This window comes from Vipera ursinii, assembly GCF_947247035.1.
Source record: "Vipera ursinii genome assembly, chromosome: 1".
Classification (NCBI taxonomy): domain Eukaryota; kingdom Metazoa; phylum Chordata; class Lepidosauria; order Squamata; family Viperidae; genus Vipera; species Vipera ursinii.
This window is the reverse complement of record NC_139512.1, coordinates 134,292,179-134,318,931: the sequence shown is the minus strand read 5'-3', so window position 1 is coordinate 134,318,931 and position 26,753 is coordinate 134,292,179. Positions and strand designations below refer to the sequence as shown.

General features: G+C 41.7%; 1 protein-coding gene across 1 annotated transcript in view; it reads left to right on the top strand.

Moving 5' to 3' along the window:
• The first annotated feature begins 474 nt into the window (after positions 1–474).
• The window catches only part of ACTR3 (actin related protein 3), a 38,501-nt gene continuing 12,222 nt past the window's right edge, over positions 475–26,753 (top strand). Inside the window, exons 1-4 of the mRNA XM_083349223.1 lie at positions 475–705; positions 18,436–18,491; positions 22,664–22,788; positions 23,189–23,299. Coding sequence (XP_083205349.1) covers positions 662–705; positions 18,436–18,491; positions 22,664–22,788; positions 23,189–23,299 — 336 coding nt within the window. The 5' untranslated portion in view covers positions 475–661. The remainder of the gene's footprint in view (positions 706–18,435; positions 18,492–22,663; positions 22,789–23,188; positions 23,300–26,753) is intronic.

Sequence of the window (26,753 nt, the reverse complement as noted above, 5' to 3'; positions counted from 1 at the left end):
TGCAAATTCTGCCCAGAATGCAAGCATTAAGCCTACCGCAGCTCTGCAAAACGCCTGCCTTTTATAACCGGGAATCCGAAGGCAGCCAGCCAGCCAGTTAGGAAAGTGGTCAAAGAAACGAGGATTCCGTCACGTGCTGAGTGCCGTAAAATGAAACCATGGCTTCCCAAGGTGCCACCTCTGTCACTGGAGAAAACGAGGAGGGCGACTCAAGGCGGCGAGTACCCCGATCCTTCCTCCCAGCCCCAACAAAGTGAAAGAAGGAAGAAACGCGAGAGCCCGCGCCCGCCCGCGTCTCTTTTGCGCCCCCCGAACAGTGCGCTTCTCCGAAGGCCTCGGTTTGACGCGCCCGCCCGCTCTCCCTCTTTCCGCGGCGCCCCTCCCTTGCTCGCGTTCAGGGAGGGAGGGAGGGAGGGAGAGAGCGAGCGAGCGACGGAAGAGGCGGCCATCTTGGGCTCCCTCGCCGGGGCTGTGCGTGTGCGAGCGTGGGGGGGGAGGGAGGGAGGCAGGCTAAGGCTGGGGCAAGGGAGTGACTCGCTCCTTTGCGGAAGTGGTGCGCCTTCACTCCCCCAGAGTGGAAGGAGGAAAGAGAGAGAGGGAGAGAGGGAGGCCCGCGGGGTCGTCGGCACCTTTCCTCAGCGGCGTCTCAAATCCGTGGAGGATGGCAGGGCGGCTCCCGGCCTGCGTGGTGGACTGTGGCACCGGGTGAGCCGAAAGAGAGAGAGAGCGAGCGAGCGCGAGAGAGAGAGAGAGAGAGGGATGAATGGGCGACGGGGCGCGCGGCGGCGGCTGACAGTTGGAGAGGGCGGGGAAGGGAAGCGGCCGGGCTGCCGTTGCCTTTCATTGGGGCGCGTGGACGGGGATTCGCCCCTGGAGCTAGAAAGGGGCTCCTCTTGTGTCTCTTCTGCCCCAGTGCAGGGCATGGCAGGGCTTCCTGCCCCTCACCTAGCCACCCCCCCCCCTTTATTGGCAGGTGTGTGTGTGTGTGTGGGGGGGGAGAAAGAGTATTCCCAACTCCCGGGCCGGCTGGCTGGCTTCCCAGCAGCCGCTCGCCCGGCAGCTCTTTCTCTGCCTTTCGGCGTCGGCCGTCAAAAGCGAGCGTTTTGTGGGCAGAAGGGCGAGTCACGCCCTAAAACTGCCCGGGTTCAAACCGTCTCCTCCCCGTTTGCAATACCGCGGGAGGCTTCGGCCTTTGCAGAAGGAAAAGGCTTTTCATTGTCTCCTCCGGTTAAAAGTTACGGAGGTTTGCCGGCGCTCTTATTCGTTGTGTGCTTGCGGAGGTGACAGAGCACCTTCCGCGGCTGGGAAGGAGACCCTTGGCCCGCTGACTCTTAGCGTTCCCGATATCCTTGGGCTTGGGGGGGGGGGGGTTTGTTGTTTTTTTCATCCTGGGGGAAGAGGGTTGCAGGAGATTGGATTTGGATTTTTGTGCTTGCATTGGTCCAGGCATTTTCCTGCATTGCTAGTAGGATGCAATTTTGGAAAAGAACCTCTGCAGCCATCATTTCATTTACGAAAATAGCCATCGGGGTGGGGGTGAAAAATTAGCACCAGCCTTTCTCGGGTCAAACTGGCCTGTGTATAATTTCCAACTGAGTTCAGTTTACTGGGACGAGGGAGCCTTCAGATTGGTGGCTTCCTTTTGCAGTGCCATGATTTGTCCATATGTGCCATTTATTCAGCATTACTTCTTTCTGTGTGGGTGGGAAAAAAAATCTGCCCTCTAATGAGCAAGCGCAGAGGAACTTCCTTAGTTTTGTCAAAGGCGCTTCCTCCTTTCAGGCTTTTATACCTTATAAGGCAGTTTTCAGTGTCAAACCTAAACCAAATCCCTTTGAGAAACCACTTTTCTTCTTCTGTAATTACTAATTAATGTGGAGAGAAGGCGCTCAACGTTGCTATTTTGTAATATGTTCCTTATAGAAAAGAACTTTAATGACATTTCTTTCAATGAAGAGCAGGCATGGAGCATAGCACTGGAGGTATATCTAGGAAGCAAGGAATTCCTGGTACATAGGTACTTTATGTCCTTCATTACAGTTTCTTAAGGAACTGGGTTGAGGTGACTTCATTTTGTCCTTTCACTTTACTTCATGCTAATGAAAGGTGGGTTTCACAGAAATTTGTGCATGCAAGTTGGTCTTTGCAGCAGCAGCTCAATGTAATTGCAAGTAAAATGCTTCTAAGTAATCATTCATCAGCCTTAGTTTTCTGCTTAAAAATGGTTAATTACATTTAAAAATTATTTTGAGAAATGTGCCATCAAATGACATTCTGTAGAAATTGTGGCCTTACCTTTCCATTTGAAAAACAAACCAAAACCTAAACACATCTACATAAGAAATATGATTGCGATAGTTCACTTAAATGGAGCACAGAATATACAGTTGGGTGTAAAACTGCAGTAAATTATAACTTATACTGGTTGCTTTTCTGCTGCCTTTAGTAATTTATAAGCTATGTGTACATATGTAGAAATTACAGTACTGTACAGTGTTTAGTGCAATACACTAAGAACATGTACTTTTTCATACGAAGCTTTTTTTGTACATCTGTGAGGCTAATTGTACTAAGGAATCTCTGGTGACATGTTTCATTAAATGTAAATTTGTGCATAAATGAAAATGATAGGAAATACTCAAGAGAGAAAAGGATTTAATTTTAGATTCTGCAAAGGGGGCTATCAGTGAATGCATAGTCATTGGTGTGCAGAGCACAACATCTTTTAATTAGTAACTGATTACACAATTACTAAATTGAAATGTGTCAGTGGCCTTGAAAAATCTGGACTCTAGGATCACAAGCTGTAAAACATTAGATCTGAACATTAGAGAATTAGAATTCCAATATGTTTTAAGGATATATGTCTTTTATAATCTGTTTTAGTATTACTATATAGAGACACCCTTACATATCCGTCTCAAAATATAAGAGAAGATTGGAATGTTAAAGGGTTAGACTTTAGCATTTAGCCTGTTATGCTAATATAATATGCAATATTAAAATGTTTTAAATTACTTTAGAAAATTTGCCATATATATTTATACCTTAGTAACTTTGGTATAACTATAAAGATTTAAATTAACTAGTGTCCACTGTTGGTTAAAATGTTTCATTATAGTATTTATTTTTATTTATTTTATTTTAATTCCATTTATATCCCGCCCTTCTCCGAAGACTCAGGGCGGCTTACAAGCTTAGCAGTAGCCTTCATTCTATGTATATGCCTGCTTATTAGGGCTTTCACACACACCCCAAGCGGCATTATTACAAAGTCAGCTTAATTGCCCCCAACAATCTGGGTCCTCATTTTACCTACCTCGGAAGGATGGAAGGCTGAGTCAACCTTGAAGTATTGTACACTTCTTGCAAATGTGTTATTACATTAATGATTGCAGTTAAAAGTGCAAAGGAGAAATACAGGTAGTTCTCAACTTATGACCACAATTGATCCCAAAATTTATATTGCTAAGTGAGAAATTCATTAAGTGAGTTTTGCCCCATTTTACAACTTTTCTCACCATATTTGTTAAGTGAATCACTGCAGTTCTTAAATTAGTAACATGGTTGTTAGGTGAATCTGTTTTCCCCATTGACTTTCCATGTCAGAAGGTTGCAAAAGGGGATCACATGACTCCGGGACACTGCAACCATCATAAATATGAATCAATTGTCAAACATCTGAATGTAAATCACATGACCATAGGAATGCTGCAATGGTCATATGTGTGAAAAATGGTCATAAGTCACTTTTTCAGTGCTGTTATAACTTTGAACGGTCACTAAATGAACTGTTGTAAGTCTAGGTCTATCTATAGTGGCTTCCAGGGCACTTATATTTTGCGGCATTCACTTTATGTCCAAGAGGTGTATTGGGGAACAGCAAAACTAAAATATTTCCTATTGCGTCAGGAACATATTGAAGTTCCTGAATTGAGTGCATGTGAAGCTTTTTCTAGAATAGAAGTATTAAAATATGACACAGTGTCTATTGAAGTAAAGTTAGTATGTGATTGGCTTGACATGTTGGTACAGCTTAATTCAAACATATTAAATCAGGTTTACTATATGAGTTTAAGTATGTACCAGATATTAATCTGGTCTGCTTTAATTTGGAAGCTTGCATTAATCAGGCGATCATTGACATAAAATTCTGCCTCCAATTCTGGAATCCTGGGGTTGCAGAATGCTGTTTGTTATTGTTGAAGATTTGTGAATGATTTCAGTATGTACCAAAAATGTGCTTATTGAATTACTTTAGAGAAAACTAATATTTCTGAATTTACCATATTTTTAAAATGTGTAACCTTTTGCATCAGGATATCAGGATGTTTAAGTGAATGTTTATTATGGGTTGCTGATTAATATTTTGAATTACTTTTGAGATGAAACATCCTATGTGATACATTACTAAATGTGGTTAAGATTGTAGTTGCATTAAATGAGAAAACATGTTACATGTGCATTTATCAATACATTTTATAAAAATTGTGCGCTTGGGTCCATATGCACAATTTCCACTAATTTTAGTGCCTTTTAATTATGTATGACCAAGCTCAGAATTGTTATCCATGATAAAAATAATTGCTGCACCAGAAATGGAATCTGTAAAAACATGAATCAAAAGTCTTATAAGTTTGTATTTTTAGGCCAAGGTGCACAAGTGATGTTGCAATGTATGCTAAAGACCTTACTCCAGAAGTAGAAAGGGCAGGACCTCAGTGTTGTAAATGGTACTTCAGGTTTTTCAGTGAATAAAATAGTGCATAAAGCTTCTTTATAAATTCATCATTAAGGGCACACTTTTTGCATTCCTGCTTTAGGCCTCAGAACTTTTTTAATGGCCCATATAAATATTCTACTCATAAAGCTACACACGTATTCCTAATAGATAATATGAAGTGGTTAAAATAAGACTGAAAGAAAACATATTGAGTGGTTATTATTTGGGCTTTCTAATAAAACTAATTTCTTCCCAGCAGTCTCTACACATAATCAAAATCTGCCTCTGGTTTAGGACTCTGGACTTTGTGTGGATGATTTTAGGGGTATTGTACACAGAAAGGAAGGAGGACAGAAGACACGAAAGTTCATTGTGTGTCTGGAAATCTGTTCATATAATATCTTATGTAGAGTAGTGTGCCGATTGCTAGTCAGAAATAGTTTTCCCAATGTTGCTTACTAAGAACTAGTATGAGTTGTTATGCCTGAGCCATTATAACTTTAAAAATTATTGCAAAAAAAGTGCTTTATTTTAGGAAGACACTCAGAACTTGATAACATGAACTGCATAGGTCTCCTGCTAAATTGCATTTACTGAACATTGTTGTTGTTGTTAGTTGCGAAGTCGTGTCCAACCCATCGCGACCCTATGGACAATGTTCCTCCAGGCCTTCCTGTCCTCTACCATCTTCTGGAGTCCATCTAAGCTCACACCTACTGCTTCAATGACTCCATCCAGCCACCTCATTCTCTGTCGTCCCCTTCTTCTATTGCCCTCAATCTTTCCCAGCATTAGGCTCTTCTCCAGTGAGTCCTTCCTTCTCATTAGGTGGCCAAAGTATTTGAGTTTTAGCTTCAGGATCTGGCCTTCTAAAGAGCAGTCAGGGTTGATCTCCTCTAGGACTGACCGGTTTGATCGCCTTGCAGTCCAAGGGACTCGCAGGAGTCTTCTCCAGCACCATAGTTCAAAGGCTTCAATTCTTTGGCGCTCAGCCTTTCTTACTGAACATTACAGAATGAATAATCTCATGTTGAAAATAGGAAATGTACCCCACTGAGACTGTGAACTAGTCACTCCTCACCCAGCCTACCTCAGGGCATGGATATAGGGAAAAATGGAAGAGCATGTGTTTCTATGCTGCATTGAGTGTTTGGAAGAAGTTGGGGTATAAACGTAACAAACTTATATCCTCTCTTTTATGCAGTACAATAAATTCTTTGTTTAGCAGCCCCCCTCCCGTTTAGTGGGTGTTAAGTGGATGTAATGCATTATATTTATGTACAGGGATTCCCGCAAAATATCAGCAAAGTTTATTGCTTCAAAGTTGTCTTGAGTTGAAGAAGGCACTTAAACATATATTAATTTTGAATTATTAAAGCTGCTATATTTTCAGGGTTGCTGGGAACAAACCAGTGTTTCTGTGCATCCATGCACTTGGAATCAACTAGGAGTACCTTTTGAAGCAGCTAAAGCCGTTTAAACAATTTATTTGTCCATATTACATATCAACAAATAATACTTGCCAATATTCCCCAACATTGATTTGTTGCGTAGAATTCCTTAATTGTTCTAAAAACTGACAATTAGAATACATAGTGCAGTATATAGAGTCAAGTAAAACATATTACAGGGTGAATAACCATAATAAAAAGTGTTAAGTAAATGAAGCATTCTGCAGGGCTCATTTCTGAGCTTACATCACTTTTTCAGCAGTAAAATAATCCATGTGATTTCAGATCTGGTACAATGATACTGGGGCTCCACTTGGTAGACTTCTGTATGTGTATCCCCACTGCTTTATGTGATGAACCTTTTCTTATTTGCTAGCTGGGGATGTGAAAGTTGTAATCCAGCAGCAAGTTGGGAAGATGTTAAAATGCGTCTGGATGGACAAATATTCAGATGAAACCCACACCTATGGAAGTGAATAAGTCTGTTACTTCATGTCACTTGAATTATTGTTGCTTTACAATTCTCTCATTATAGTACTGACATATTTCAGTTTGTGATAGATTGATATGTGGAAGGAGTTTAGCATGCACATTATCTACTGTCTTTCTCAGTTACTAATTCCAATGAAAATATATTTTGGAGGCTTCTAAAAAATTATAACAACCCCCCCCCCCAAAAAAAAAAATCTCTCCTGCTGCTTCAGTGTCAGCCTGAGTCTACATTCAAAGCAATTGAGCTGACTGATTTGAAAGGCCCTATGCTAGGACTACCAGATCTGGACTCTAAAAATCCAGGAAATCAACCAAATGCCACCGCAGATGTGGCAATGCTACCATTTGCTAATAACAATGATCAGTGACACCCATTGATAATTTATTGCTTTAGTTTTTGGTCTTGAGTGTTTATTGGCCCCCCACAAACATACATACATACACTGGACCATAAGCTTATGTGTAAATGTTATTTGACAAGACTAATATTTGTTGCAATGGTAATTATTGAACTGAGTAAGCCAGTCTGTGGTTTGTCTGCATAGTGTCGCCTCTATTCCTTCTTCCTCTTTGTAAATTAACAAAGGGTTATTTGTCTGCAACCTTGAAGTATCAGTTTCTTCCTCCAACTTCACAAATTTCACAAATGGCAGTTACAGAGTTGAAGTTCCTTATTTTAAATCATCATTAGTTTAAGTACTTAATTAACTAAGAAGAAACCTGCAGACTAGTACACACCATCACATCCAACGATTATTTGAAAAGGTATTTTGCTGAATGTTCTAAAGGACAACCTACTTTTTAATAAATGAAGTAGATTTTTCTTGTATTGTTTATATGAATCTTGCATTTACCTAATTTTTCAACTGGTTGAGTTGTATCACCTTGTCCTATATATAAATAACTTCAGAGCAGGTATCTGTTACTGTTTAGTAATACTTAAACATTTGAATGTTATTGCTTCAGTAATGTTCTTAGCTGTAATTTGTCTTAATTTTTTTTTATTAACTAGCTATATTGGAGAATGTTAATGTATTTATTATGTTACATACCACAGTATCTTATAAATCCAGTTTATGATACTAAACCATTAATAATATGAGTAAAAATTATAGTTAAAAAGTAAACGTTAATCGGTATTATCACTGGTGCCAACCCAAGAATCAATTTAACTTTTAAAAGCCCGGTGGAGATTGTCTTAAAAAACTTTAAAAAGGGTGGGCACTAACTGGACCTCTGTGGAAGTGAGGCAATTTCCTAAGGTGTGGTCCACCACAGAGAAAAACCTTTTCCAGGCCTCTGCAGTTAGCACCTCTAGCATCTGGGAAACGCCCAATATTCCCTGTTGGGATGATCCATGCTTCTGCTGGCTAACTAAAGCTGCTTAGTAGTGATGGGAAGTCAAGGGAATGCGTTCTAACAGCAATGAATCCCTCCTTGGGTGAGGAGGTTGTTCTTCCACCTTTTGAAGAGGTACTGGTTTGCCCTCTCCTCAAGAAATCATAACTGGACCTTACCATACTGGGCAGTTTTTAGTGCTATGTATCCTCCTCCTTCTGGAGAAGATAATTCAGAAGTTAGTTACAGAGCAACTTCAGGGGAGCCAGGATAAAATGGATTATTTGGACCCTTTCAGTCAGGATTCAGGCCTGAGTATGGGACAGAAATGGCCTTAGTTCATTTTCAGTGACCTCTTGCAAGGACAGGATGGGGACCTGCATCCATCCTTACACTACTTGACCTTTTGATGGCCCGTAGTGGCATAGTGTTGTACTGGTTCACTTCCTCCAGAGTCAATTCCAGTTGGTGGTGATTAGGGAAGGGAGGCCTCACCCTTGGCCCTAGTATGTGGGGTACTGTTTTTGCTGTCTAGCTGGTACAAAATATAGTGATATGTACAGCTAGAATGACACATTACACCTCCACTCTGAGCTGCATTAGTTGCTAATTTGTTTCCAGGTTCAATTAAAGGTGCTGTTTTTGATTTTTAAAGTCTTTTATTATTGGGATTGGATTATTTGAGGGACTGTCTTTTCCCAGTTACTTCGGTTCATTCCATCCTTACCTTAAAAAAATCCTTAAATATATTTCATTCAGTGTATCCTTTTTATTTGAAAAAAATCTAAATCTATGTATTGCTGAGTATCATTTCTCCTGTTCTACTTGTCCATTATTTTGCTGCACAATATAACTTGATAGCCATCTTATTCTGAATGAGAAATTACTGTTTAAAATGAACTTTAAATCTTCAAACAATAAAGTAGTAAAAGAGCAAACAACTAGGCTTGGTATTAGGTGTCCTCAGTGTCTGCCAATAACTGTTTATTTTCATGATTCATTCTTCTACATTTTTGCTAGAGTAGCTATGAATATTTTTAGATATGCTGAACTGTGCAAAGTATAGGCTTTACTGGAAATATATATAACATTTTTCTTCTAATTCTTAAAATACTTTGCAGAGGATAATTTATTTATTTTATTTGTTACATTTATATACCGCCCTTTCCCTGAGGACTCATGGCGGTTTACAGGGAATTAAAAATCCAACATACAAAAGTTAAAAACCAAATTAAAAAATATTAAATTGACCCTGTACTCTTAAAAACCCCAATTAAAAATTTTCTCCTCAGCCTGGGCCTGAAAGCTCAAAGAGCCAGGTCTTCAGGCCCCGGCGGAATGATCGGAGGTCGGGGGCAGTCCTCAGCTCCACCAGCAGCTGGTTCCAGAGGGCAGGCGCTCCCACTGAGAAGGCCCTATCCCTGGGTGTCAACCGCCGGCAATCTCTCACCGGCGGAACCCTGAGCAGACCCTCCCTGTGGGAGCGCACTGGGCGAAGGGCGTTTGATGCCGGCAGCAGGTGTTCCCTCAAATAACCCGGACCCAGGCCATGTAGGGCTTTATAGGTAATAACCAGCACCTTGAATTTCACCCGGAGGGCAACCGGAAGCCAATGCAGCTCGTGGAGTAGAGGTGTTACATGGGAGTATCGGGAAACCCCCATTACAACTCGCGCGGCCGCATTCTGCACCAGTTGAAGCCTCCGAGTGGTCTTCAAGGGCAGCCCCATGTAGAGAGCGTTACAGTAGTCCAAACGGGAGGTCACAAGCGCATGAGTAACTGCGTAGGGCGTCTCGGTCCAGATAGGGACGCAACTGGCGCACCAGGCGAACCTGTGCAAAAGCCCCCCTGGTCACGGCTCCTATATGGTCTTCAAAATTGAGCTGTGAGTCCAGGAGGATGCCCAGGTTGCGAGCCCTATCAACGGGGGGGTAACACCTCACCCCCCATCATTAAAGATGGAATAACTTGGTTAACCCGAGATGCCGATATGCACAGCCACTCAGTCTTGGCGGGATTGAGACGAAGCCTGTTTCTCCCCATCCAGACCTGAACCGCCTCCAGGCACCGGGACATCACGGAGAGGGCATCACTGGGTTGGTTCGGGGTGGAAAGAAAAAGTTGGGTATCATCAGCGTACTGGTGATACCCCACCCCAAAACCACGAATGTTCTCGCCCAGCGGCTTCATATAGATGTTGAACAGGAGAGGCGAGAGGACCGACCCCTGAGGAACTCCACAAATGAGAGACCTCGGGGCGGATCTCTGCCCTCCTGTCAACACCGACTGCGAGCGGCCCTGGAGGTAGGAGGAGAACCACCGTAGAACGGTGCCTCCCACTCCCAACCCCCTGAGACGCCGCAGCAGGATACCATGGTCGATGGTATCGAACGCCGCTGAGAGATCTAATAGGACCAAGACAGAGGAACAACCCCTGTCCCTAGCCCTCCAGAGATCATTCACCAGCGCGACCAATTTCCTTCACGAGATACTAAATTCTATATACTGAATATTATTCTGTTTTGGTTTTCCAAATTTATCCTTTCTGGGTGTTGGAGTACTGCTTGACTTATGTTCTTTTATTGGAACTTCTTTTGCACTAACAGTCTGATCTTGAGTGTCTTTCTTTAAAGTAACTCCTGATTAGTTTAGTAGTGGTATTGTATCGTCCAGATGAGCAAGTGTAGAACTAAATACTAAATGTTCAGTTTCTTAGGGTATTTCAAAGCTTACTAGCACAGGTAGTCCTTGATTAACAGTTGTCCTATTTAGCAACTGTTCAAAGTTATGATGGCGCTGAAAAGTAATATTATGACCAGTCCTCAAACTTATGACTATTGCAGCATCCCTGCAGTCATGTGATTGCGATTCAGAGGCTTTTCAACCAGTGTGTGTTTATGACTGTTGAAGCATCTGGAAGTCATGATTGCAATTTGGAAGTGTCACAGCTGGCTTCTGACAAGCAAAGTCAATAAAGAACCTGGCATGAAATTGCAAGTCGCAGCTATGGGATGTCTCACTTAACTGTGGGTGTTTTTTTTAACAGCCATAATGGGGCTGATGTTAAGTCTGGCATGATCGAGTGATATTTCATTTAATGACAGTGTCACTTAGCAATGGAGCTGCTGTTCCCATTTGTGGCTGTTAAGTGAGGACCACCTGTACTTCCTAGCATAAGGTTTCTCATCTTTATCTTTACAGGTAGCCTTCATGTGATCAAAATTTGGGTGCTTGGCCGCTTGCCCACATTTATGACCTCAGAGTGCAGTTCAACTTCCCCACCCACCTGTCCTCTCCCCATCTCTTCCCTTTGGGCAGCCCTGCATTTTACCACCTCTGCCTTCCCTTGCACTGTCTTTTTCCTCCCACTGCTGATGAGGTGCACCTGGCTAAGGCAGCCTGCTCGCCTCTAGTGATCTATATGCCAAACAGATTGGGAGGGGCCTTCCGGCCTTCCTTCCTTCCTTCCTTCCTTCCTTCCTTCCTTCCTTCTTTCCTTCCTTCCTTCCTTCCTTCCTTCCTTCAATTCTAAGTGGCTTCAGATCAACAGTACAACATCAATAATAAAACAAAGATACATAGACAGACAGACAGACATATCCATACACACAGAAACACAAACAAACAAAAACCTGACACCAAAGTGACGATTTCCTATGTGGTCTTCTTTAAATTCTCTCATCCACCTCACCGTATCCCATACCTGGGGGAGAAAGCCAGGTCTTTTCAGAAGTCTAGAAGTGTAGAACCCTGCCAAACTTCAAGAGTTATGCAAATAAGCCTTGGGACTATGTCTATTCATCAGTTTTATTTTCTAACATCTTTGGGGAATTCAGAGATGTTCTCTTAAATAGAGATGAAACCAAAACCTAGTTATTTGGTTTCTAGGATGTCAGCTTCTCAATCAGTATTTTAAAATAAGCTTTAAAATAAAATAAAAAATATAAGCAGGGATCCTGACAAGCACTAAGAGTGTCCATAGTTACCATAGAAACATATTGCCTGTTTTTTTAATATATAGTTCACATCAGCTTTTTAGGTAGGGATGTAATAGTATTGTACTTTCATAGCATCATTACTTGAATGACTAAATGCTACATGACATACAAGTAATAACCTTAACCCACTTTTATGATTGATCTTTAAAAATGTCAGGTACAGGAAAAAGAGGAGGAGGCAAATTATTCAGATCCAACATACATACACTTCATTGAATGCCAGATGGTGAGAGCAAATTGGATTCTGAAAAATAACAAGTAAAAAAGGCATTTCAAAAATCTCCATGAAAATCTCCTGCTTTTAATTAGGGAGTATGGCATATATGAGAACCAAGAGCAATCAATGGTGCAGCTATTGCAATTGGAAAAGATGTGATATTTACAGAGAAAGGTGAAAGTTGATGCAGAGAACAAAGACAGGACAAATGAACTGTTGAATACATTATATGGATGGGCAACAAAGTTGGAATGAGAGATAGATTTGCTAGGTTGAACAGTAGTAAATGTGACAGAATCCATATAGTGGCTAGTATAGTAAGGTACATTGCTTATGGATTCATGTTGAGAATTTTTGGCTTTATAACATATAATGTTAAATCTCAAGCGGTTCTGGACACAATTATTTAAATTTTCAGCCTCAAAGCAAAATATGGTATTTGTTTAAGACATTTTTATCCTACCTTTTCTTTGGGAATTCAAGGCACAAAGATAGAGAGGTTCTCTCATTTTATCACTACATCAACTACCCTGTGAGGAAAGTTGTTTTAAGCAACTGACCCATATTCATTTCACAAACTCCATTGTAGAATGGGAAGTTTCACTCAAATGGCATTTAATAACGACAGAAAATGATGAAGCTATATCTGAAATACTTAATTTCAATAATGTACGGTAGTAATGATTCCTCTATTTCTTAGGGGGTAAGATATTTTTCTTTTTTCTTTTCCTTAACAGCTGATAAAGTGAGGGTAGAAATATAAAATCAGGCAGGTCTTGAGACACATTTATTTATTTATTTGCAGGACTTACAGGTAGTTCTCAGCTTATGAACACAATTGGGACCGTAATTTCCGTCACTATGAGATGTGGTAGTTGAGCAAGTTGCACATAATTTTGCGACCTTTTTGCTCTGCTTAAGTGAATCATACAATTTTTAAGTGAATTTGGCTTCCCCCATTGACTTCATTAGTTGGAAGCCCCTGGGAAGGTCAGAAATGGTGATTGTGTGACCCCCCCCAGGTGCTGCAATAAAAAATGGTGATCATGTGACCCCAGGGACGCTCCCAACAGTTCTAATGCATGATCGATTATTTATAAGTCAGGGTTTTTTTAGCACTGTTGTAATTCCAAATGATCCGTTAAAAAAACTACCTGTGTGTGGTTGCCTATTTCACATGATGACTCACAACAATCCATAAGGGAGTAGTTTTAATTACAATTAGTCTTCAACTTAACAATTCATTTAGTGACCATTCAAAGTTACAGCAGCACTGAAAAAAGTGACTTATGACTGTTTTTTACACTTTACACGACTGTTATAGCCTCCCCATGGTCACATGATCAATATTCAGATACTTGGCATCTGGTTCATATTTATGACAGCTGTAGTGTCCCAGGGTCATGTGATCAACTTTTGCAACCTCCTGACAAGCAAAATCAATGGGAAATCCATATTCACTTAACAACCATGTTACTAACTTAACAAATGCAATGATTCACTTAACAGCTGTGGCAAGAAAAGTTGTAAAATGTGGCAAACTCATTTGACAAATGTTTCACTTAGCAACATAATTTTTGGGCTCAATTGTGGTCATAACTTCAGGACTACCTGTACAGTAGTGGCCAAAATTGTGGAAACCTTTTGAGAAAAGTGTATTTTTGAGGGGTTTTTTTGGAGTACTACCATAAGATTATAAATCAATGGAAAGATAATTTAATCAAGAATGCAATGCAACATCTGTACTGTATTCTATGAAAAGTTATAGCCAAATAACCAGAATAAGGAAGCACAACTTGCTTAGGTTGATATCAGGTAGCTTTCCTTCATCTGATTGTAGCCAATGAGTGTTTAGAGAGCCAATCAGGTGTCATCTTGTTTTGGCAATGAGCCAATCAGATCACAGTAGGATTCAGTTATTGATGTCATGTATAGAAGCTGAGAGGAGGACATTTGTCAGTGTGTTACGTGATTGCTATCAAGTTGGTTGAGTTTTCTTTTTCTTTCATTTAGTGAGCTGCTGCCGGCATCAAGCTCCCTGCGCCCTGTGCGTTCCCACAGAGAGGGCCTCCTCAGGGTGCCACCGATCAGAGAATGTCGATTGGTGGCCCCCAGGGGGAGATCCTTCTCTGTGGGCGCTCCGGAGCTGTGGAATCAGTTACCGGTAGAGCTCTGGATGGCGCCCGATCTTCGCTCCTTTTGTCGCGATCTCAAGACGTTTTTGTTTGTACAAGCCGGCCTAGCCTGATGGGGATTGGTGGGGTTTTTTATTTTTTTGTATTCTTAATTTTATCCTTGGGGTTTTATAATTGTATATCAATTGTTTTAAAATTGGGCAATCATTTAATTTCTTTTTAATATTTGTATTTTGTATTTTACGCTTGCCCTGTGAACCGCCCTGAGTCCTCAGGGAGAAGGGCGGTATAGAAATATTATTAAATTAAATTAAAATTAAATTGTAAAACATAATAAAATTAAAGTAATGGTGCAAAGAGTTGACTGGTTGCCCAGAAAGCAATGTAAAATACCGTATTTTCCGGCGTATAAGACGACTTTTTAACCCATGAAAATCACCTCAAAAGTTGGGGCGTCGTCTTATACACCCAGTCGTCTTATACGCCGGAAAATCAGTGGGTGGCGTCTGGTGGGAGCCGGCAGGGCAGTCCTGCACACGCACGCACTCCCCGGCTGCTCCTTAGCAGCTGGGGAGTGCGCGCGTGTGCAGGACTGCCCTGCCGGCTCCCGCCCGACGCTCTACCCTCTTGAGGCAGCATCGCTCCCCGGCTCCTAAGGAGTCCTCGGGGATGCTGCCTCAAGAGGGAAGAGCGTCGGACGGGAGCCGGCAGGGAAGTCCTGCACGCTTTCATAAGGCGCGTTCCTTTCCAGCGGGCCCGTCGGACGGAGGTGGGATGCGGCTGCTTGGAGGAGGGTAATCTGTTTGCTGCTTTCTCAGGCTTCCCTTCGGGGGACGCGTTGGAAGTCCCTGGCCTTGCCACCTGTGGGACTGCTCTGGAGGAGTGAAGGTGCAGGAAGCGGGTGGGAGGGGGGCGGTTTCTTGCAGCTCCTGGCGAAATAGCCCCCTCTGATCTGGAGTGCATTTGTTTGCTTTCTTTAAGGACAGAGCCAATACCGAGGTTTTCTAAAAAAAATTTGCAGCGAGCGTCGCCTGGCTCTCGAGTTAGTGCCTTCCCCGCTGGCGAAATACCGCAGGCGCCGCGCTGGCCAATCCTTACCACTCCCCCGTCGGCGAGGGATGAGTTGTGCCTGGAGTTTGCACAGTTTCATTGTGCGCTGGCAAAAGGGCGGGATCTAAGTTTGGTTTGACCGGGGCTTCGCCGCTGTTTTGCTTTTTTCTAGCACGATAGATGGACTGGCCGCTTCTACTTTTTCCCCTCTCATCCTCCCCCTGCTGCCTCAAGAGGGAAGAGCCGGCTCCCGTCCGACACTCTTCCCTCTTGAGGCAGCATCGCTCCCCGGCTCCTAAGGAGTCCTCGGGGATGCTGCCTCAAGAGGGAAGAGCGTCGGACGGGAGCCGGCAGGGAAGTCCTGCACACGCGCGCGCACGCAGGACTTCCCTGCCGGCTCCCGTCCGACACTCTTCCCTCTTGAGGCAGCAGCTGCCTCGAGGGAAGAGCGTCGGACGGGAGCCGGCAGGGAAGTCCTGCTCTTGTCTGATGCTGCGCTTCCGCTGGGCGGTGCTGGCCGAGACAAGCCAGCAGGCAGCCGCCGTGAGCGCGGCGCTGAGGGGCAGCGGCAGGACGGCCAGCAGCCCCACGTGCAGCAGCAGCCGCCGGCTCAGCAACAGGTCCGAGCGGAGGAGCCGCACCGCCAGGCTGCCCAGGAAAAGCAGCCACACCGAGAGGCTGCACGCCCAGTCCAGCTCCATGAGGGGCAGGGTGGGAAGCCGGCCGGGAAGAGGGACCGGGAGCCCAGGCCGAGCGCGCCTTGGCCGACGGTGAGAGGGAAGCGGCACATGAAAAAGAGGCTGTGGGCGGAGCTGCCCCGCCCTGCGCCGAATGGGAGAAGTTCAAGGCCTGGGGGGGAAGCAGGAGGGGCGCCGGCCGTGGCGGGGTGGCGGCTGCCCTCCGGCGCTGCCTGCCGCCCGGGAAACACTGCGCCTCGGGGGCCGGCAGAAGTGCGGGAGCAGCGGGAGGGCCAGTGGGGCCAGTCGGGCCTTCGCCTCCTCTGCGAATGACAGGGAGGGCAGGGCATGTAAGTATTTTCTGGCGTATAAGACAAAAAACCTTGAAAAACTTCTTAAAAGTAGGGGGTCGTCTTATACGCCGGGTCGTCTTATACGCCGGAAAATACGGTAGTATTATTAAGTGAGCAAGGCTACAGTTATAAAGAAATTTGAAGAAAAATTGGTGAAAACCTAACCAAAGGTGGCATTTCTCGTGTACACAAAAGGCTTCCACAATTTTGGCCACTTGTATATGGCTAATCCAACGAGTGTTCTAAATGGAAAGGCTTCTTTTTTTAACTTGAATGTTCAATTGCTGTGAAGCTTTAAACATTGCTGGGTGGGTGTGCTTTATTACTTCTGAATCAAGGAGTTCTTTAACAGCTGCAGCCAGTGTCAGTGCCATAAGGCAGCTTAGCAACCATAGCTATCCTGTTCCCTAATTCTAATCATTAATGATTATATATAGTCAGAACTGTGGGAATATATAAATGTTCCCTTATTGGCACAGATATAGCTCACTTTTTTAATGTGTCTTAGAGGATGGATAAACCCATAGTAACTCTAGTAGTGAAGGCAGAACTGGATATATCCTCTAGAACAGACATGTCAAACACAAGGCCCGGGGGCCAGATCCAGCCCGCGAAGTGGCTTCATGTGGCCCGCAAAGCCATCCTGGAAACAGTGAGGGAACGTCCCCCACTGCCTTGGCCCAGAGACCCTCCTTCTGCCAGAGACCCTCAGATCTTTCCCACTCCTGCCCAGGCCCCCATAGGCACCCTTGATGCGAATGATGTAGAGCTGGCCATGCCCACCCAGTAGGCCATATGCACTCTAGCCATGCCCACTCAATAGGCTGCGCCCACCCTGGCCATACCCACCCAGCTCCTTGAGGGCAACCGCAATGCTGATGCGGCCCTCAATGAAATTGAGTTTGACACCCCTGCTCTAGAAAATCATTTAGCAATTAAAATAATCAATTATTGATTGACAGTCTTACTTGTGGACCCAGATAGATGGATTATCCATTATTGCTCTGTTTCAGAGAGCACTTAATATGTTTCCTTGGACCTGGGCTGCCCAATTTTCAAATATCATTTCACAATATGGATTCTCTGACCAATTCCCAGTACTATAAGATCTCAAGTGCAAGAAAAGTTTCAAAGAAAGGGTCTTCAATGTTGCTGCCCAAGATATCACATCTATCACAAATTAGCCTCCCAGATAGAAAAGTTTTTAGACCAGCCTTCACTAGAGCACATTTTAACAATTAGACTCTATGATAAGATATGGAAGGTTCCATAGAGTTCTGATTAAAGAAAGACTGCATAAATCAGGCATGTCAATCTTGTGACGTCATGTGACGTCACATGACATTTTGGGACTTTTTCCCCATTGCTGGCAATGGGGTGGGCGCAGTTTCGGCATGACACATCTGACCCGCGGGCTGGCAGTTTGACATGCCTGGCGTAAGTGCTGCACTAGCTGTTAAGACATATCTTGCTTGAATGCAAATTGTATTCACTCAAGAAAACTGGAAAATTATTACAGGAAACAAACCTGCATATCCCTAGCAAGACAACATTTTTTATAGCAAAGACTCTGGAAGAGAATAGACTAGAAGAGATTGGGATTTATTGGAAGGTTGACAGTTTATTATGAATATGCCCTACTATTTTCTCTGTATTGTTTTTATAGTTTTTTATGGTCAGATAACTAATCAGTACAATGTATTGTATTAGTTCTGTATTTGTGTTCAATATATCTTAGGATTGTCACTTGGAACAAAAATATTACCTTGTGCTGCCTGACTTCACAATTCTTATGGGCCTTGTTCTGACAGATGTATAGATGGCATCAGCACTACCTTTTCGGTACAGTCCTGAAAGATTTAGGCTAATGACTCTTAGTGAGGAGACTGTGTCTGATTAATATTTTTATACAACAGTATTTGTTCATGTCACTGATTTGTAAATACTGCAGTTTTGCTGATCATTTTTAAAGAAGCTTGTGTATGTTGCTTTATCTTACAGGTATACCAAACTGGGATATGCTGGCAATACAGAGCCACAGTTCATCATTCCTTCATGTAAGTGTTTTGGGGTACACTGTTGTGGTTTCTAAGGATGTAACTACTTCATTACCTAATTTAGCTCACAGTTTGAAGAATATTCATACTTTTGAAATACCATTTAAATGAGGTCCTGTTTATGATAGATTTATTTTTGAAACCACTTTAAATGTGTTTTCAGATTACCAGGTACTGTACACTTAGAAATTACAGTAATTATGAATTTATAAGGAGGCAGTCAATGAACCTTGCCAATGAACCTTTTGATCATTGCATTATTTGGCTAATGGAGAACCTTTAAAAATATGTAACAGCATTAGATCATTCAGGCCGTTTTTTGCTGTTTTATCAAACTATGTTTTTTAGCTAAAGTTACTCTGATTAGGTTATAGAACAAAATTAACTGTTGGAAATTTTTATCCTTTTTGGTAGTTTGGCACTGATTGAATGATTAGTGGAGTCTTACTGGAGCAGGACAATTCATTTCACTGACAAGTAGAAGCAGGTGCGATTAGAACAAAAGATGATTAAATGAGAAAGTTTTATCAATTGTCAGGAGAACTCCAATTTTTTTTCTTATACTGATCCAAAATTTTATCTCCCCCCTCCCTTTTTTGTTTGGTGCTTGGCTATTCTGGATTAGTAACAGCATTATTCTACCATGGAAACCAGCTGTTATTAAATTGCTGGTTTGATTTGCCTTGTATGACTCTCTTCCCTTATCTGCATAGCAGTTTATCTTTGGAAGCCTTTCCTGGTTCTTCCTTTCTAAATGCCAGGTGAAATTTGGATGTATTCTGAGGAGAACTGTTACAAAACATTAATAATAAATTTTCTGCTAATTTCCATTGCTTATTTCATTCATTCAGAATACAAGTACAGGTAGTCCTTGACTCACCACAGTTCATTTACTGACTGTTCAAATTTACAGTGGCACTAAAAAAAATGACCATTTTCAGACTTAGGATTGTTGCAGCATTCCCATGGTCATGTGATTTACATTCAGATGCTTGACAATTGACTCACATTTATGACAATTGCAGTGTCCCATAGTCATGTGGTCCCCTTTTGTGACCTGACAAGCAAAGTCAATGGGGGAAGCCAGATTCACTTAATATATTACTAATTAAACAATTACAGTGATTCACTTAACAAATGTGAGAAAAGTCGTAAAATGGGGCAAAACTCACTTAACAAATTTCTTACTTAACATAAATGGGCTCAATTGTGGTTGTAAGTTGAGGACTATCTGTACTTAATATCTTGTTCCTTCAGCATTCTCAGATTGTCAGTGAAATGATAACTTCTTTCCATGTTCCTATTTTAAATGCCTCATGTGGAATTCCTCATTCAATGTTTCCTTAATTTTCCCTATAAATTTTCCCTATAAATACACTACTAATATATTACTATGAACTTAAAGAGATACTATTCTATGTAGTTTTTAATAACAGTTTAATTTAACCGAGACCTGATTATTAAACATGTCAAAATAAATTTTAAAAATACAGTGAAGAACTTATATATAAGAGGAGGGGCTATGTCATGTCGTAGTTAGAAGAATAAATAGTATTCTCCTTGATAGTGAGTTGAAGTAATTAAATGCTGAAAGAAGTCAGAATGTGGCCATTGGTAAACAAGTCAGAAGAAACAGTATGCTGTAGTAAAAGATACTGGGGTTCAAAAGGTTAAGTTGAATGTAGACCATCCCAAAATAAATCAGAAAACAAAATAAAAGAAAAATAAAGTGAGAATTGAACAGGATCAGTGCTACTATAAACTGCAGGATATTTGAAAATGAGAACTGGGGTGTATAAGTAATGACTACCTGGTTGAACCCCTTAGTTCAGGGATGTCAAACTGCCGGCCCGTGGGCTGGTTTCATCATACTGAAGCCGCACCCACCCTATGGCCAGCAATGGAAAAGAGTCGTGACACGTCATGTGACTTGGCGAGTTTGATACGCATAACTTAGTTCTTACAGTATACTAGATTTATTTTACTTTATTTTATTATTTTATTTTAACATTTATGTAGTCACCCATATTACCTCAAACTCTGAAATGATGAAAAAGCATATTTGGCCTAAAAATGTCATTCTTGTTATGGGGTAAAGATTGCTTCAAATATTTTGTGGCAGATTCTACATTGTAATGCTTTAATTTGGATACTTGTAGTGGGCAGAGGGTTTTATTCCATGGCCCTTCTGTCTCCATGACTCATTGTAACATTTTATTAACCATATCATTTTTCGTAAGTGTCTTAAATAATGCCTTGCATAAATGGCACAGCAAGTGGCAGGCTCAAATCCACTTTTACTCATTTTATTAAATCTAAACATGTTTGGACTAAGTTGATATTTGAAGGACAAGGACCCTTGAAATCCCGTAACTGGGGTGTTGGGAAAAATACACTGGAAAAAGGCAGTAACAAATCACTGCCATATTGCCTGTGAGTCAGTATGAATATCTTTGTGCAATCATCAGATAAAGCTGGATTTGGGAGATATTTTACCTTTTACCTTACAAAAGGATATATATTGTACTGCAGAAACAACACATTCGTTAACAAGAAATTTAAAAGTGTCTAGAATATTCTTGTTATGGCCTGTTTTCTTTGCTATTGTTATGTTTTCGATATTTTTCCTTAGTATATGACATTTCAGTACTGAAAATGCTAATTTATTCACCACACTGAGCATTTATAGTTTGTAAAATCATCAGTAATATATGTAGTCTTTTGTTTAGTTTACTTATTTTAATAAACCACCTTTACATTTTTACTAATTATCTTTAAGAGGTTGGGGTAATGATTAAAAGTGCTTAAAATATCATATTTTTTTCAGAGCTTTTAAAAATTATTATGCAGCATAAATCCAAGGCAGTCATTTTATATTGCAGGAATAATTTCTGTCTTTAAACACCATGGTAACCTATTTTTTTAAAAAAAATCTATCCAGATATAATTTTCAGTTCATGGTGTCAGATGCATTGCTTTTTTTAGTGCTATTTTCTTTTTTAATATTTTAAGTAGCCAATTATCTTGCAGATTTAGCAACCAGATTTTATATTTTATATATGATAGCTTGTTATTTCTGTAATCCAGAATCAGAAAGTATACAAATAGACAAGTGTTATTAGTAGTGCACTTCAGAAATTGATATTTCAGCATTGGTGAAGGACCAAGAAGGAAGGGAGAAGAAGGAACACAGGGTTTATAATCTGCTTTAGGCAGTCTGTCCTTCCATTGATATTTCACTTATCAAGTGTTGTGATCATTTGATTATTTCTATTCTATTATTATTACTTCTATTATTTCTCATCTATTCTCTTTCCATTGCAGAATATTATTTATTGTTTACATCTTTTCACAAAGAGTGTTAATGCTCTGGGTTAAAGATGAAAGTTTTGTCTGGTCATAGTGATCAATTGATTACATACTGTCAGGTTGTCGATCCTCAGTGATCTCTTTGGTAAAAATTACTCCAGTATTTTTTGATTTATAATTCTGCATTATTACGCATATTTAGAATGTAAAGTGAACATTTTGTTAAACAGAGCATGGATAATAAATATTTGCTATAAGAAAGAAAGTTAAGAAATAAGAAGAAACTTCCATGAAATAATATTCCAAGAATTTATTGTAAAATAACTGGTATTATATATGAGGCTGTGGTTCTAGTATAATGTCTTGTGCTTGGCATTAAAAATATGATAATTCCTACTTCGTTTATATAGCTGAAGCACACTGCATTTAAGCCCTTTTTATTGAATCAGAAATAGTGAAATTAAAATTAAAATTTGAATGTTTAATATAGAGAACCAAATTTGTATTTTGGCTTTATCCCTTAAAGTCCATTGCTACTGAGGTTTTTCTGTATTGTTGCGTCTGATACTTCTGTGCAGAATGCTCTTATCTCAACCCTGCTTGATTTCAGGCAAACATTTAACACTACCCATATCTATGAACTCTACACTTTTTTTGTGTACATGGACATTTGCATTAACAACCCCCCCTCCACATTCTAGTGATGCTTTAAGTAGAGGGTTTACTTGTATTTGAAATTTATTTTTTCTAGAAAACTGAATCAGTAATATCATTCAGAGTAATCTTTGTAAAAGAATAAATATTTTAGTGAAAATTTAGGGTGTAATTCTATCTGTAATTTGCCCATTTTTCTTATAATAAAGGTATTGCCATTAAGGAATCGGCCAAAGTTGTCGATCAGGCACAGAGAAGGGTTATGAAAGGAGTGGATGACTTAGACTTCTTTATTGGGGATGAAGCAATAGAAAAACCCACATATGCAACAAAGGTATTTAAAATAAAAAGTCGCATTTTCCCCTCTTTCTTAAGCAAAGAAAGAAAGACTTGTCTAACTTTCAGGGATAAGTAGCAATTTGAATTTAATTTTCCTTATACAAATTAATGTTTTATTTACTGTGTCATATCATTTATTATGAACAGCAGTATGTTAATATTTCAGGTTAAGATAAGGTTTTAAAATGCTTACCAGTATATTTTAAAACAAGTTATGATAATTGATTTAATTTAAAAAGAGCAATATCATATAAAAATGTAAACTGTTTACTAAACAGTGTATAGATAAGCTAGAGCATAGTTAAAGCCTTCTTCTATGTTTATTCATATCTATGTGATTCTACCATAAATTTTAATTTAGTATTTTTTAAAAACAATGTGCACATTTTGAACAGTGGCCCATTCGCCATGGCATAATTGAAGATTGGGACTTGATGGAGAGATTTATGGAACAAGTTATCTTTAAATATTTAAGGGCAGAACCTGAAGACCATTATTTTCTTTTGGTGAGTATAAAATCTGATTTGAAATATTGGCCACTTAGGATTCTGATTACTCAAAGTAGAACAAATCCTTCAATTTGTAAAAACAAGTGTAATATATAATTGATTAAAAGCTGAAAAGTGATATCTCTGATAATACAGTACACCACAAAAATATGATATATAATACAGAATTACATTGTAATAAAAATTAAATGCAGTACAGCAAAATAAAACAAGGTGGTTGTCTGGCTTACTGCTTAAGCCCTGCTGACGCAGTGGCTAGAATGCAATATTGCAGGCAAACTCTTCCCACAGCCTGGAGTTCAATCCTGATTGGGCTCAAGGTTGACTCAGCATTCCATCCTTCCGAAATTGGTAAAATGAGGACCCAGAATGTTGGGGGCAATATGCTGACATTTTAAACTGCCCAGAGAGTGCTGAAAAGCACTATGGGGTAATATATAAGTCTAAATGCTATTGCTATTGCTATAACACTGAGAACACATAAAAAACAAGCCCATAAAACAGATACCAGGGGAATAATTCTTTGGGGAAAATAATTATCTGGGGAAACTGTTTCTGAAGGTATCTATTATTAAGACATTTATAATCACAAAAAGAGTTTAACAAACAAACCCAGTTCAGGGAGCTTCCCTTTGATGAATCTGTTGAAGCAGAAGTTTAGTAGGTAATTTGTCAAGGTTGGATTCCTTTTTTAATCAGAGAATTTGGATTCTTTCCATTTAGAAGGAAGTTGGACTCAGTAGCCCAATTGTTCCCTTCCATATCTATAATTATAGCAATTATTGTGACAATAAAGTATGCCTCAAATGCTTCTTCATTTTATAGCTTTAAAATCTTGAAATAATATTTGTAGTCTCTGAAGCCAGATGAGAGAAGGAAGTTAGAGCTTACCTATCTAATGGCTGTAAGGTTATTATAATAAAATACATAACTGCAGTATATGAAAGAATATGTAAAATTGTTGACCTCATTTAGTTCACTAAAGAATTCTTCAGGAGCAAACTCAAGGACTCGTAGGAGTGAAATTCGTACTTTGAACGCAATCACTCCCTGCTTTCACCCATATGTTCGCTAATTGAATGTGTGGCTTGTTAAATGCACATGAGGTATCTCAGGGTGGGGAGCCTAGTGATGGAACAGACCACCTGCTTCAGACCACCCAAGGCCTCCCCCAAACCCCTGAGATATCTCATTCTCCCTCCCCTGGGGGTCCCCACAATTTCTCCCTCCCATCTTGCTGCGCTGGGTCACTTACCTTGTGAAGATCTGTCTCCTTTCCAGCTTTTCTGTTTCTTTGCCTGCTCCCAGTGAGTGGGGAGAGCAGAATGAGCGCGCCCTGATCAGCTTCTCTGCCTGCCACAACTGGAGTGGTGGGTAGTCTTGGTGAGTCTCCCTCAAAGGCTTCCAGGCTCAGCACGGAAAAGCATTTGCACGCTGAAGAGAGGTTTGGGGCAGTGAAATCACTTTGCTTCAATCCTCCCATTGGTGTGCAAACACTTTTCACACAGAGACTGGAAGCTTTTGCATGACCTGATCTTGCGGGAAGTCAGGCACCCATTCTCTTCAAAAGCAGATGGGTGCTTGAAGTCACACAAGATCCTGGTCCCAGAAGCTTTCGGCCTCTGGCCTAAAAGTGTTTATGCGCCTATGGAGCGCTGATTCAAAGAGCCCCACAGGGCTTGACAAGGCCTTTGCCACCAAGAACGGAGCCCCTGGAGGGAGCGCGTGTCGCTCCGGGCCTCCGTTCCTGGCAGCAAAGGCCTTGTCGAGGCCTCTGCTGGTGAAAATGGAGCCCCAGGTTGATGTGCGCTTTGCCCCTGGCCTCCATTTTCTCTGGCAGAGGCCTTCAGAAAAGTCCTCTGCCGCTGAGAACGGAACTCCGGATTGATGTACTCGTCACCCCCAGCCTCCATTTTTCCCGGCAGACGACTTTCCTGAAGGCCTCTGCTGCTGAGAACATTGCCTCAGGATGACGAGCGTATCACCCCTGGCCTCTGTTTTCGCCAGCAGAGGCCTTTCCTGAGGGCCTCTGCTAGCAAAAATGGAGACCTGGGGCGACATCCATGTCAACCTGGGGCTCTCGGCGGCAGAGGATTTTTGCAAAGTTGGCAAAAGGCTTTACAAACAGAAGGAAGGCTTTGATGTTTCAGGCCTTCCCTCCATTTGCAAAGCCTTTTGCCGCAGATCTCATACAGGCCTCCTTTTACAGAGAATAGAGGCCTAAAATATTGTGAGATTTTATTTTATTTATTTTATTTATTTTATTATATTTGTATACCGCCCTTCTCCCGAAGGACTCAGGGCAGTGAACAGGGCAATACATGTTAAAAAACAAGAATACAAAAGTTAAAAAAGATTAAACAAGATGCCCAAAAACTATAACAATACGTTAAGCTAAAATACATAAAAAACAATAAAACCCAAACCCATCACCCATCAGGCCAGGCCAGCTTGTTCGAACAGGTAAGTCTTTAGATCGCGCCATAAGGAGCGAAGGTCGGGCGCCATCTGGAGCTCAACCGGAAGATGGTTCCATAAATCCGGCGCGCCCACAGAGAACACCCTCCCCCTGGGGGCCACCAGTCGACATTCTTTGACCGGTGGCACCCTGAGGAGGCCCTCTGTGGGAGCGCACTGGGCGGAGGGAAGTTGATGCCGGCCACAGGTGCTCCCTGAGGTATTCCGGACCCATGCCATGAAGGGCTTTGTAGGTCATTACCAGCACCTTGAATCTCACCCGGAAGACAACTGGGAGCCAGTGTAGCTCGCGGAGCAGGGGTGTAACATGGGAGTATCGGGAGACTCCCAACACAACTCTCGCGGCTGCATTCTGTACCAGTTGGAGCCTCTGAGTGGTCCTCAAGGGCAGCCCCATGTAGAGAGCGTTGCAGTAGTCCAAACGAGAGGTCACGAGCGCGTGAGTGACCGTACGCAAGGCATCCCGGTCTAGATAGGGCCGCAACTGGCGCACCAGGCGAACCTGGGCGAAGGCCCCCCTAGTGACATTTACTATATGGTCTTCTAAAGAAAGCTGTGAATCTAGGAGGACTCCCAAGTTGCGAGGCCTATCTACAGGGGGTAATAACTCACCCCCCATAGAAAGAGATGGAATATTCTGAATATCCCGAGATGCCGGTACCCACAGTCACTCAGTCTTGTCAGGGTTGAGTCGAAGCCTGTTCCTCTCCATCCAGACCCGAACCGCCTCCAGGCAACGGGACATCACGTCGGGGGCATCACTGGGGTGGTTTGGGGTCGAAATGAAAAGCTGGGTATCATCCGCATACTGATGATACCCAACTCCAAAACCACGAATGATCTCACCCAGCGGCTTCATATAGATGTTGAACAGGAGAGGCGAGAGGACCGACTCCTGAGGAACTCCACAAGCGAGAGGCCTCGAGGTCGACCTCTGTCCCCCTGCCAACACTGACTGTGAACGTCCCAGGAG